This window comes from Charadrius vociferus, unplaced genomic scaffold, assembly GCF_000708025.1.
Source record: "Charadrius vociferus isolate BGI_N301 unplaced genomic scaffold, ASM70802v2 scaffold161, whole genome shotgun sequence".
Taxonomy (NCBI): domain Eukaryota; kingdom Metazoa; phylum Chordata; class Aves; order Charadriiformes; family Charadriidae; genus Charadrius; species Charadrius vociferus.
The window spans coordinates 172,260-185,271 of NW_009646928.1; the positions used below are offsets into that span (position 1 = coordinate 172,260).

A 13,012-nucleotide genomic window follows, 5' to 3' on the forward strand; every position below is an offset into this window, starting at 1 on the left:
AGTGGAATCAAAAGCACATAAAATACCTAAAAACTCATTGTAACAACAATAAAAAATTGTTGGTGATCATATTAGATACACTTCTCGGCCAGCAAAATTTGAAAATAAACAAAACCACAAGAAATTATACTTGCAAAATTCTTGAATAAATCATTGCTACTGGCCACATAAAGCTTAAGGGTAAATTTTATTGTGGAGTTTCTGTTGCTTTGTTCTGTTAATACTGAGTTGTGTTGTTAAATTTGCCCCTTAGAACACTACAGATTAATGAAAAAATACTCTGGTTGATGTGTACTACATTTTAGGATTTTTCAGACTACCCAGATGTATGCCCATACATTTTCGGTCTGCTGCACAATGGTTTAGTTTGATGTTAGTATTGTGAGACAGTCTCAATGAAATCTTTCATTGTTTCATAGTTTAGGTAGTGTTTAATAAACATAAATCTGTGTTGCAACTTCATATAGCATTCCTGTCTGAAAATGATTCTTCCTGGTATTTCTCATATACTAGTTATAAGGTGGTATAACCTATAACTTACAATGCACAAGAAAATTCAGAAGTTATCTTGTTTGGTGCAGGTATTGGGCAGTAAAGAGTAAGTACAGATCAGTAGAGCAACCTGTATGCATGCTGAACTGCCATAAACTTCTGAAAATCAGGTAAAGACTTCGGATGAATATATAGTGTCATGCTGGTATGCTCCCTATTTTACATTAAAGTCCTAATTCTGTAAGTGTCCATGCTGTATACAGCTAACGGACAACCTTACACCGTTCCTGGGGTAAACACGGTGCCTTTGTAGCCAGAGATAGATCTGGTTCGTACGAAGTTCTAGACTGTGTGGCTCACGCTCCTCCTCTGTGTTTTCAATTAAGGTGGCACAGCACTCTTTGCAGCTTGTTATTTTTTCATACAAACCCCAACATCTGCATGCTTCATACATGCACTATGAAAAGATACATCTAGTGAACTGCAAACAGCTTTCATTAGCGTGTGCCTCAGGGGAGCTCAGGGCTCTCCCTTGTGTCCACAAGAGCCACATGGTTACCCACAGCTTCACTGGTAGGGAAGTTTATTGGTGGCAATATAGAGAGATAGTGAGCAAGCAGCGTCAGTTAAGATTGATGAAACAGAAAACTGATGGTCGGGGCAAGAACCAGACCACAGCGTTAGCCACTGATAGTTTCCTTACCTGCATTGAAACCTGTGAAAGCTACATGCAAGGTGGGTCTGACCATCTGTGGCCAGTGCCAAGGCCTATGCTGCTGTCATTGAGCTGTGGAGGACCCTCTGCTTGCAGATGGCCTCAAAACTGTCAAAGAAGGCACAGTCATAGTGTTGAGTCGTGGATGTAAGGAGCTTGTGCTTTGTCAAGGCCCTAAGCGTGTTATGCTGTCTATCACTTTTTTCTCTTCTCATTATGTTCCCCGTGTCTTTAATTTGTCTTCATTTTCCATGTTCTCCTGGTAGCTGATTTGGTAATGATCCTTTAGGTAGGTTGTTCTTCTAATTGAGGTATAAATGTGGGACTTCAGTGAATACAATCATGTAAAGGTAAACCTTGGACTGATCTTCTGACAAAACTATTTTTCTTAGTATCTTAACTGAGGAAAAACAGCTAATAAAGAATGGGGCAATAACAGAGAAGCAACAACAAAACACTACTGAAAAGACTATATAAGACATTGAGAAAATAAAGTACTTTATCTGAAGAAAGCTTAGATGTATGACATGCATGTTGATTCTCCTTTATTTTCTTTTGAAGGATCGACGCTTTAATGATGAGATTGACAAACTGACTGGATACAAGACAAAGTCACTCTTGTGCATGCCTATAAGAAACAGTGATGGAGAGATTATTGGTGTTGCCCAAGCAATAAATAAGACTCCTGGAGGTGCCCCTTTTTCTGATGATGATGAAAAAGTAAGATTACCTTTACTTTTGTATTTTTTAAATTTTTATTGTAACTCACTAGATTCTTCTAAAGATATTTAATCCAAATAAGTGAATGGTGCAGCTCTTGCGTTAATGATGTTTTTTTAGAAGTGCTTAACATAAAATGTACATTTTTGTTGTTCGCAACATAAAACATGTATCCGTTCTGTAAACGTGTGAGATCTTGGGGCTGAAACTGCAACTTAGTGGTCTCTAAATCTTACATAGGATTTTTTTCATGTACTAGATCTTGATAGGAGGACTTTATTTTTGAAAACTTATCTGTAAGCATAAGTTAGTGGGGGGGGATAACTATCACAGAGACACTCCTAAGCTTGCTAACTCTAAAAATCACAACCCTCTCGGAGTGCTGTCTATGGTATAAATGCCTGTAGCATATGCGAAAGAAACTTTTATTTTAGAGGAGATAATGCATGTGCAACTTTATGCTATGCTAAAATACAGCAGACTTGTAATGCCCATGAAAGGACCAAGAGGGTAGGAAGGGCACTAGGTGTGAATATGAAGTGAAATTTGGAGGGTAAAGTGAACTCAAAAAGTAGGAGACTAGAGGAAGCCACAAGGAGGGAACCTGAATTGAAGTGAGGAAAATAGGAAATGGCGCTGCTGAAGGCAGATGCATACCACTGAGTGTGGAGGCAAAATGTCCTTAAAGCCAAAAGATGACTGGGGAAAAGAATGGTACAGGGCAGCAAGCTGGGGAGGAACAGAACAGCAACTCTCTCTGCCCAGGAGAGAGAAATGGTCTCCTTCAGGCATGTAATAGGGAAATACACTTCTGTGTATTAAAATGGTATTGAGTCTCATTTTTTTGGTGGAAGTGTAGTTAGAGGCAGACTTTGCCCCTGAAAGCTCTTTATATTGATTCAAAAGCAATTAATATTTGATGTGGAGCCATCGCTTGTATATTACATACATGTTGACATGTCTGTGCTATGACAAAAAGATGTTAAGTAGTGCCTGTTGGAAGGGGAAAATCCTGTCTCATTGGTCCATGTAAATAGATAGAGATGATTTTTAGAATCAAGATAGCTTGACATGAATGAAATGCATTATAAAGCTAAACTAATGGTGGCTTATAAAGGCTGTGAAATACTACATAAATCAAACTTGTCTTCTATAGAAAACATGGTAATTGTATTTTGAGTACTACATGAAGTTGCTATTACATTATTATTTTTCCTTGTTATATACTTGCAGCAATACATATAGAACATCTCACATAACCATTTCATAGTTTGAAACAATTGTTTGGTGAGAATAAGAATTTAAATCTTTATATGAATGTATGTTAACAGCATCCTACTCTGGTTTGCTGTGCAGTGGAAGTAATTCAAAATGGATTGCCTTTTTGAAATTTCAGTGCATGAAAAACCTTTTGCAGTCTAGGTGTGAAAATTTTTGCTAAGTGGAAATATTAATAAGCGGGTGCATTAAAATCAAGAGTAAAAAGGAGTACTAATTATTTTTACACCTTGTATTAGTTAGATGACTTCCAATAGAAATGGTTATGAGCAAATATTTCTTTATTTTTATTAGGTTTTTTAGCATAGCACAATTTTGCAATTCAGTGGAGGTCTTCTAGCAGTTATTCTTAGTAACACCTACTTACATGTGAAGAACCAGCTTGCTTGCTGTGTACCACTGTTTGCTTTTAGTGCTTTTCCTAAATCTGTTTCAACATTACATTCTGGTCTGATGTGCTCGAGCTGCTTGTTAACTTCTTGTTAAGCTTCAGATTCTCATTAAGACCTAGCCATTTGGATCCAAGTTGAAAGACTAGACATGTTTGGATTATAATCTTCTTTAAAGTATATTCAACAAATAAAAGGAGTGGAGGATAAATTAGACTAACAGTAAGAAAGCTTATGGTTTGACAGACTAACAATACAAACGGCTCAGCTCTCCAGATATACATAATACCATGGAGTGAGCTTTTGAAAAAACTTATGAATGCCAACTAACTGTGGTTACTCTTTACACCAACATTATTAGTAATTATTTTTTCAGTTGCATAAAATTACAAGAACAATACTCATTGCACTGTGTATGTATATCTGGCATCATCTCTTGGTAGATGTTTTATTCTGAACATGTGTTGAGTAACAAGGAAGAAAGTCAGGCCTGTTGCTGGCAGGATCACCTATTCTAGCACCACATTAAAGACAACTTTTCTGTGAGAAGCTTATAAAACCTTCTTCCATAAAAAAATTATCTTTTAATTTCTATTTTTTACAAGGTGTCTGTGTAACTGATTCTGCATAGTGATTTATTTTGAATTAAACACCTTAAAAAATAACTCTCAATTTTTAGATGCTGCTTTTTCAGATATCTGAAGTGATCCAGTACTTCCTAATTTGCTTCTCCATAAGTTATCTAAACTTGTGTAACTGTTAGTCTGCTGTACTTTTGATTCTTGAAAATCTTGGCTGTTGAATACTGATTTATTAGCATAGAATACAAATCTGATAGTGTGTGCTACAATGGGTAGCCAAATGTAAATTAAACAAAATAAGACCTTCTCTGAATAGACTTTTCTCTGCACTTCTTTTTATTAGTACTATCTGTGTCTGTGTCAAGGGAATTTCGTTTAAAATGCAGCCTTTATCATGGATAATAGATTTATTTATCATACATTCAACTGGCAAAATAACTGTGTACATGTGAATGGTGTATTACATAAACATATTAATGTAAATGTTATGCCAATACTGAGGCAGGGTCATTTGCTTCCATTCAGCGACTGCTAAATATTATCTAAAATCAGCAAGTTGCCCATAATTTAATTGGTATATTTATATTATTTTTATAGTCATTTAGATCACTGTTATAAGCCTGTATGTTAGCATTCTTCAAGAGTATATTAAGTGGGTTATCACATGTGGAGTTTATGGAAAAATGAGAACATAACCATCATTGTGTCCTCTAATAGATCTTAGATTTAATGAGGCCTAGCAGTCTGTGTGCTGTTAAGTTTCTGCACCCACTGATAACCTAGAAAGCATGATATACCTCTGGGAAACAAGAGACACACACTTCCAGCAGAACATATTGCAAGATTAGCAAACAGCTTTTTGTTGGAATATCAGCAAAAGTGGTTGAGAGGAAAAGGGGGCAAGTGAAAATTGGGAAATCCTTTTCAAAATAAGAAAAGATCTACCTGGGTTTTGAGGTGGTTTGTGCAGAAAAGCCTGATGAGTAGCTGGCAAAAGACTTCAATTAATCTTTATGTTGATGTTACAATTTCTGACAATTAGCAGCTTCAGAATGGTTAGAAAATACAAATGTAAATTACTTCTCCTTTTCCTCTCCTCAAACATGTCCTCTCAAAGAAATGTCAATATTGTTTAAGTCTGACTCTTTGCAAGTGTAAATCCTTTGCACAATACTAAGAGCAATTAAAATCTGTTGGGTTTTTTTAAGCTACAAGACTATATTGTATAATGAAATGTCACTTGGGGGCACTACTGTCTTGAGTCAATAGGAAACAAAGAATTATGTTTTCAATTAGAATTAAGTAGATGCTAGCATCATTTTTATGTACTCTTAGTTATTTTCAGGAAGTTAAGAGCAAATAAAATATTTAAGATTTGAGGAGATTTTAATGCTCCCAAGCTGTAACCAAGTTTATATTTTGCAACATGTCAAATGGAGTATTAGATTTCAAAGTTTTTCTAGTTTTGTTTTTCATGGCAAATTTTCAAGTTTTTCTTTTACATCTCTGACCATGATGATAATAAGACAGCATTAATAATGACTCTAAGTGGATTTTCCACATGTAATGATTGTTTCCTGCTGTCAAATTTCTCCTGTTGGTGTAAGGGATGTTTCAGCCAATTTATTGTTTAAGTGCAGAACTAGACTTGACAGCCACTGGCATGAGAGAAAATGTTCTGCCTACCATTGTGTTTTATCTGCCCCAACATTAGTGGCTCATTTGAACAGACTGATTTCAGAGACTTCCAGTTGGATACAAGTGATAGTAAAATACCTTGGTACCTTTGTATAGCAGCCATCATTATGACATTATGTTGTGTAATTGGTGAGTTTTTGGAATAATAGGCTGGTGGTATACTTTTACATCTATCTTGCAAATGAAGATACGAGTTCATCTGCGCAGATGTAAGTAGGAAGATTAAAAAAACCCTTGAAAGAAAAAAAAGAAAATCTTGAAAAGAACTATGTACCCTGCATGCATTCCCAGTACTGTCCTGAAGATTCATTTAAGTACTTGTGCTGTTTGCTGGTGAGTCATACTTGTTCCAGGACTGGTGAGAAACTCAGCCTAGCAAGAGCTTGGCAGTCTGTAGTTTGGATTATTGTATGTCCTTTGGAGTCTTCTGAGATGCCGTGCCAAAACAAATCTAATCCTCCCATCGGAGAGGCTCAACAAACAGCAGCTGCACTGTCACTTAAACTGGTGTGCTGGTTCTTTCTGGCTCTGATGTCCTCCCGGCCTTATAGAAGGGAATTGACTGCAGGGAAGCTACCTAGGACAGCCAGCTTGAATTAAATCCTGCTTGATTTACTGAAAAGCAGTAGTTTGAATGTGGTGAGGTTGCTTCTGGGAGGGGGAAGGAAGAAATGGATTTACTTGTCTGTGCTCTGTGGATAGTTTTATTAAGAAATACGTATATCTGGATTCCAGGATTCTGCTGGTGTATATTTGTTTTGTGGGGGCTTGAAGATATTGTTTTCTCATGCTCCAACACTTCTATTTCTTATATTCCTAATAGGAGCCCTGTGATTCTAAATTGCCTAATTTAATGTGCTCTTCTTGGTCCATATTAGTTAAGGCTTAAATATATTCTATAGCAGGTCTACCATAGTGATGGATTATTTGCAGGGATTTTGCTATGCCTGCTAATTTGGTTTTGGTGAGTTTTTGTGTGATGGGCTTAGTCATACTGACAGGTAGCAATTTCAAAGTCAGTTAGGACAGTTTCTTTACCTTAAGTAAGTAATCAACTGTAAATAAAACTACTAGGGAAGGGAGTGATCCAGAACAGGCAAGCATCTCTGACTGTTGTGAAAATGATGACCCCAGCTCTGTGAATGTGTGGAATTTACAAAAAAGTCACATGAAAATTATTTTGATGGGTCCATTAGAAAGGAACATAAGAAATAAATTAGGTTAAGAATTTTTTTGTTTCATATATTGCAGTATGTGATGACCTCCTCCTAACACATCTACTATGATTTTCTGAAAATCTGCAAGGCAGTGAGACTCCAAAAGCTATTATTTGAAATTGGCATAATCCTCAAATGTATCATGTGGCCCTTATGTCATTTACATCCCACTGGAAGAGAAATTTGCTGAAAAGGCAGAAAATAACAAAGACACTTGAAGGATGAAGGTGCTGGAGCGCTACAACTATCTGGGGAAACTCTAATGGTCTATTAGGCACAGTTCTTGAAAAGTACTTGCTACACATCTAAATTAAAATAAATCACAGTAACTGAATTCTCTTGCTGGGGGAGTTTAAAACAATTTGTTACTAGAGTATTGGCTTTATCAAGGCAGCTTCATGCTACTGGTTTGCAAACAGCACCAAATGACTGCAGTGACAAATATTTGAATGGACTTCTTTTAGTCTTGCATATGTTCAGTCATGCGTTCAAGTTAAGCTGAATGTCTAGGTTTCTTTTAAATTACAGAACTTCATAAATGTACTTGAAACTTGACAAAAACATCTATATCAATATCAATAATTCCATTTTGAAACTGGCAGTTAATATTAGAATTGGACATCATCTCTGAGGTATGGAAAAGTGTAAGATGTGTCTTACAGTGACATTTTAAAGAAATATTTATTTTTTCAAATATAAATGTATTTTTTCCTAGGCTCAGGGGCTACTTTGTTGCTGTGTGTTCCTGGTATGTATTACACTAAATCCTTGATACCTGTTTGAGGTCTCTAGGTGCTATCATAAACAAACGCATTGTCAGATTTGGTATCGGGAAGGGTTTCTCTATAGAACAGATCAATGAAGATTTTTGTGTTCGGTAGGTGGGGTTTTTTTGTGGGTACTGGTGTTTTGTTCTTTTCTTGTATGATGGTGGGAGTGGGGAAGGCATCTGGATTCTTCCTGCAATTGCCAGCAGGGATGTGAACCTGTTTGCTCTTCCCATATTTCTTGTGCTTGTATCTTAAATAATTAATGCAGAGGGACTTGAACAAATAAGAGTTCTTGTCCATAAACGTAGACTGTCATTTGGCTAATGTTTGTAGTATTTGACTCAAAGCTCAATAAACTAAATGGAAGGAACTCTGCTGACTTCATGGTCTTTTAAATGTTAAACCTCTGTCCATTTAGAAATGCATAGGAGCATTTCATTAAATGCAGTCCCTCAAGTCTGTTTTATAAAGCTTAAATTCATCTGGGTCAGAGCACTGCAAAGAGATTGTTTAGGGATCAGTTTTGGCACCTGTATACTTCCACTGGATGTGAATGGGCTCCAATAGGCTGAACACAGTTTGTGGTAGACTGCTGTTGATGAAACACCTCTCAGATCTCAGTTAACTTTATGTCTAAAAAGCCCAACTGCTTAAGTCCTTTTGTGAATGTTCATTGAAAAGTCAGAAAACTGGAGAGATTGTTACGCCACCCACCCCCCTGCCCCTAAGACAACAAAGGTCAGATTCTCCCTCAAGTGAAGTTTAATTTTTTTTTTCTAGAAGATATTTTGTTGGCTGCCTAGAGTCTGAAGTTGCCTCTGAGCTTGCAAAAGGTGATCGATTTAGAAATGGTAGTCAGTCCTGGAAACTGAGGCACACAGAGAGCCATGAGAGAGAATAAAACTTTCATAATATTTGTTTGATGCTTGTGGTCAAAACAATCTCTTTGGCGCACTGAAGAACCCTGTATGTGTTTCTTCCCATATTGGGCCTCATCTCTGTTCAGCTCTGCAAGAACTGTGTTGAATCTAATTGCAGTATAGGAGCTGCTGGTTTTAGGTATCCAAAGCTGTGTGGGGGTTAGTTAAATCCATACAGTAGATGCATAAAGATCATCTAATGTATCTTGGATTAACTATTTCAAATGGATTAGAGAATCACTGAGGTAGCATTGTAAAGGTTATTGTAAGGTGGCCTCTGCAACTGTGTAAGGACTTAAGATGTTTTCATTGTCTAAAATAAAGACACAGAGAGCACTGAGCCTTCAACAGGCTGATGGGAATAGGCAGTGCTTTACAGCCTGAGTTAAAGCTTTTTTACTGTTCTGTTTGACAGTTTGTGGAAGAAGCCCAATTGATTTCCTAGGAAATCTCAGCCCTTTTCTTTGGATGCGATGGCATCCAAAGTATTTGTATCTAACGCAGCGTTTGAGAACAGATATTGCTGCTTTTCTTCATGCTTAGTTTGGTCATGTTATAAAAAAATTATACTTGCAATTATTTTTATTAATTATGGACATAGTTTGACAAAACTTCAGGGGAGTTACGAGGATTAGTAATCCATTAGAGATACTAATTATAAAGCATTCAGTAGTACCTCGGGTCTAAGTCTTACTAAAAGACCTTCGGGTCTTCCTGCAAATTCTGCAGCATTAAAAATAGCCTTGGAGTTTGTGCTTTGTTTTTGCTTTTTATTGGTATTTGCAGTGGGTTGCAGCAGGCCTGGAGAAAGGAGTCCATATCTCCACTGGTCAAACACGTGGACAGTCTTCACAGGAAGATGGGTAACGCAACAATATGTGGTGATCATGGGACTCCTTTGCCTTGCCTGCGTGCAGCCATACTATGCTCATCAATGAGAAGCAGAATAGTGTGAAGTTTTCAACAGAAAGCCCAGAAGCCAAGAACTCTGTGCTTCTGATAGTAATTTTCATACACTTCAGTAACTAGAAACTGTGATGTTAATATTACCCTTATCTTTTTTTATTAATGCTATATTAATAAAATTTTCACTTACATGCTTTAAATAACAAAACAACAATAATACAAGGGCTCAGGAGGATTAGAAATTTGTTTGGTTCATCTGTCAGCAGAAGGAAAGCCTGCCATAAAATAATCTGAGGGCTATGATATGTTATTTGTGTTGCAGTATTACTCTTGGGTACTGTCTATAGAAGGAAGTGACTAGAAAAGCTTTTTTTTTTCCAGGAGAAATCCATGTTATTACATTACCTGAGGAATAAAGTTTTTTTTTTACCTTCAGCTGTCTTCCTTTTATTGGCAAAGTTCCCTTAAACCAACTAAATTATTTTGATCAAATGGCTCATTAGAAAAATCTTGTTTGCTTCAAGTGAAACCTGCACTGGGGCCTTGTTACAGATGCATGTAAAAGGAAACCTTTATGGTTGGCAGCTGGTGAAGCCTTCATTTCTGACAATTACTGGAGATGTGCCCTGTGGGCTGGATGGGAGGACTTTGTCCCTAGTGAAGTGTTTTCTGAACTTCTGTCAGTCTGTTCCATTCTCCATGGCTGTTCTTCATAATAACTTCAAGGCTTGATATACTTTTAGAAAATAGCATTTCGCATCTCTTGTGAATTGCTTATCTTTCCTGAAGCAGAATGAAGTGTTCGTACAGCAGTTTCTGCCATCAAAAGTATTTCCCACTGGAATAGTAATGCTGAGCCTGTCTGTAGCTATAGGTTACATGATGAGATATTGAAAACTGCTTAGCAAATCACTTTGCTAAAAATTAAGTCAACCTCTGACCTTCAACATGTTACTACAGGCTTCATAAGAAACTGTAATTAAAACAGTATTCTGTCATTCTAGCACTGACTCATGGTATGCCCTTGGGCAAATCACTTTACAGTGGTCTCTCTTCTGAAGCATAGTTCTAAAAATGGCATTAGGTAGTTCCTATCAGACTCTCCATTTTAACTATTCATACTTTATAGTAAGAAAATTATTTTCCCTCTTGTTCAAAAGCTCAGGCTGAGCTTTTGAAGCCTTGTTGAATGCTTTCTTTGCATGCAGCAGCTGTAATCTGGGCAGATATGGTTAGAAAACACCAAAACAATTTCACAAAACTCAGTTTCAGCTGTTTGCTCTATAGTCCTAGCTTTACACATAATATTTCTCATCTCCATGAAAATTGTGCCATCCTGCTGTCCTTGATTGGTTTGCAAAAGTGTAACTGGTCTATAATTGGTGAACTCCTGACTGTATGTTAGGAGGAACTCAGTTCTCCATGCTGTCTTTGCAATTGCCAGCCTGAGATCATGTCTCTATCTCAGCAGCCGGAGTATATAAGCAGCAGTATAGCTGCAATGCCTGCTAGGAGCGTATAGGAATCCATTTACCATATATCTGGTAAAGTGGCTGTTTAATTCTGTGGCCACAAATCAATAAAACTCTTGTCCTTTTCTTTCATAGGAACATAAGAAAAGATTGGCCACCTCAGATTAACGGTCTGTGTAACCCAGTGACCTCTTTCTGTCAGCTGTTGAAAGCAAATGCCTGGAATGAGGGAAGCATGGTATTTCTCTCATGTACTCCACCAGTTTCTTGTGATCTGCAGCTCGGGGCCAGATGTGGTATCTTTGTATTTAATAACACCCCAGGGATTTTCTGCTTATGATTTTATTCAGGCATTTCTTGAAGCAAGACAAGCTTCTAACTTTCACAATGTCCTGTACCTTGTGTGAAGAAATGCCACCTGACTTCTGTTAATTTCATGTTATTCCTCCTTGTTTTGTTTTTAGTGAACATAATGAAGAGTCATTCCCTATTCATTTTCATGCCAATTGTTTTGCCCTAAAAATTTTCAGCACTTAAAAGCTGTGAAGTTCCCACCTGGACCAACAATCTTCCCTGCAGTCAGCTGTTTGCTTTGGCAGAAGGGGTGCCTGCTCCCCAGAGCCCTGGGCAGTGCCTCTGGTCTGCTGTGACAGGTGGTACTTTCCCTGTCTGGAGAAGAAGTCACTAGAACCATTTTTCTGTATGCTCTAGCCTGAAAGAAAAACCCCAGGAACTACATGTTTCTTATTGTAAAACTTTCAGGTATGCCCAGAACTGTTTTTGAAAGTTATGACAGATCTTCATTTCCTGTTGGTATCTTGGTGCCACTGCATTACTGGAACATTTTTTAAAAAAAAAAAGTTTTGTTCATCATCTAACCTAGCTAGTCTACTTTGCCAATTGTTAACTTCAGCAAAAACTACTGCTGTTCTTTCAGGGAGCTCTGGAATCTTTCATCATTGTAGATGTCGGGAAGTGCCCTGTGCTTTGTTTAAAACAAACAAAAAAACCTCAAGCCCTACCAAAAACCGAAGAAAACCAACCCCTTATGACATAGCGTAACCCAGTGAAAGTTAGTCAACAAGATTAGCCATTATTGTGCAGTAAGATTTACATGGTCAGAGTAGAGGTGACTAGATTTATGAAAGCTAAAGTAATTTAATCAACTAATGATAATGATTTTGCATCTCTCACCTAGCTGGCAAACGCCAAGCTAGAGTTAAAACAATCGATATTATGATGATTTTTGCAGACAGAATGTTGTTGGAGCTGTCAGAGATAATTGAGCCACATTGTTTGTAATCATGAATGGTGGTCAGAGATGTCAGCAAAGAAATTGTGCAGTATGCTTCAGGTAACTCTTAACAGGGTAAGCAAACCATGTTTAGAAAAATATTTCCTGTGAACAGCATAGTGATACAGGCAGGGGCACCAGGAGGAATGCTTCATTTAACAGTGCTTTGTGAAAGCTGTGAGTAAGCACCTTAATTGTCAATTCAGTCTGTGGGGAACCCTTTTACTTAGAATATTTATCCACATACATTTTCAGTGAAACAAAAATATATTTATACTGGCAGCTATCAAGGCTACAGTCTCTGGACTGAACTTGACATGAATTTAACCTCAGTATTAATTTGCTGGCAATTTGCTATCCATGTGGTAGAATGGATAAAAACAAATCTTGTTTTTTTCTTCTAAAAAAAAAAAAAAGAAGGTTTTTGCTCTATAAAAACAGACTAGAATTTTGTGATGCTGGTGTCATGGTTACAAGGCAAATTCAATGATAATAGCTCTCTGGCATGATAATAGCTCTCGAGTTGTGGCATGGTTTTAAGTTGGGAGGTGAGTGGAAGT

The 13,012-nt window shown here is 37.2% G+C and overlaps 1 protein-coding gene across 1 annotated transcript in view; it reads left to right on the forward strand.

The window, feature by feature from the left end:
- Nucleotides 1-742: 742 nt before the first annotated feature.
- The window catches only part of PDE11A (phosphodiesterase 11A), a 55,878-nt gene continuing 43,608 nt past the window's right edge, over nucleotides 743-13,012 (forward strand). The window contains exons 1-2 of the mRNA XM_009894629.1: nucleotides 743-784; nucleotides 1,769-1,927. Coding sequence (XP_009892931.1) covers nucleotides 743-784; nucleotides 1,769-1,927 — 201 coding nt within the window. The remainder of the gene's footprint in view (nucleotides 785-1,768; nucleotides 1,928-13,012) is intronic.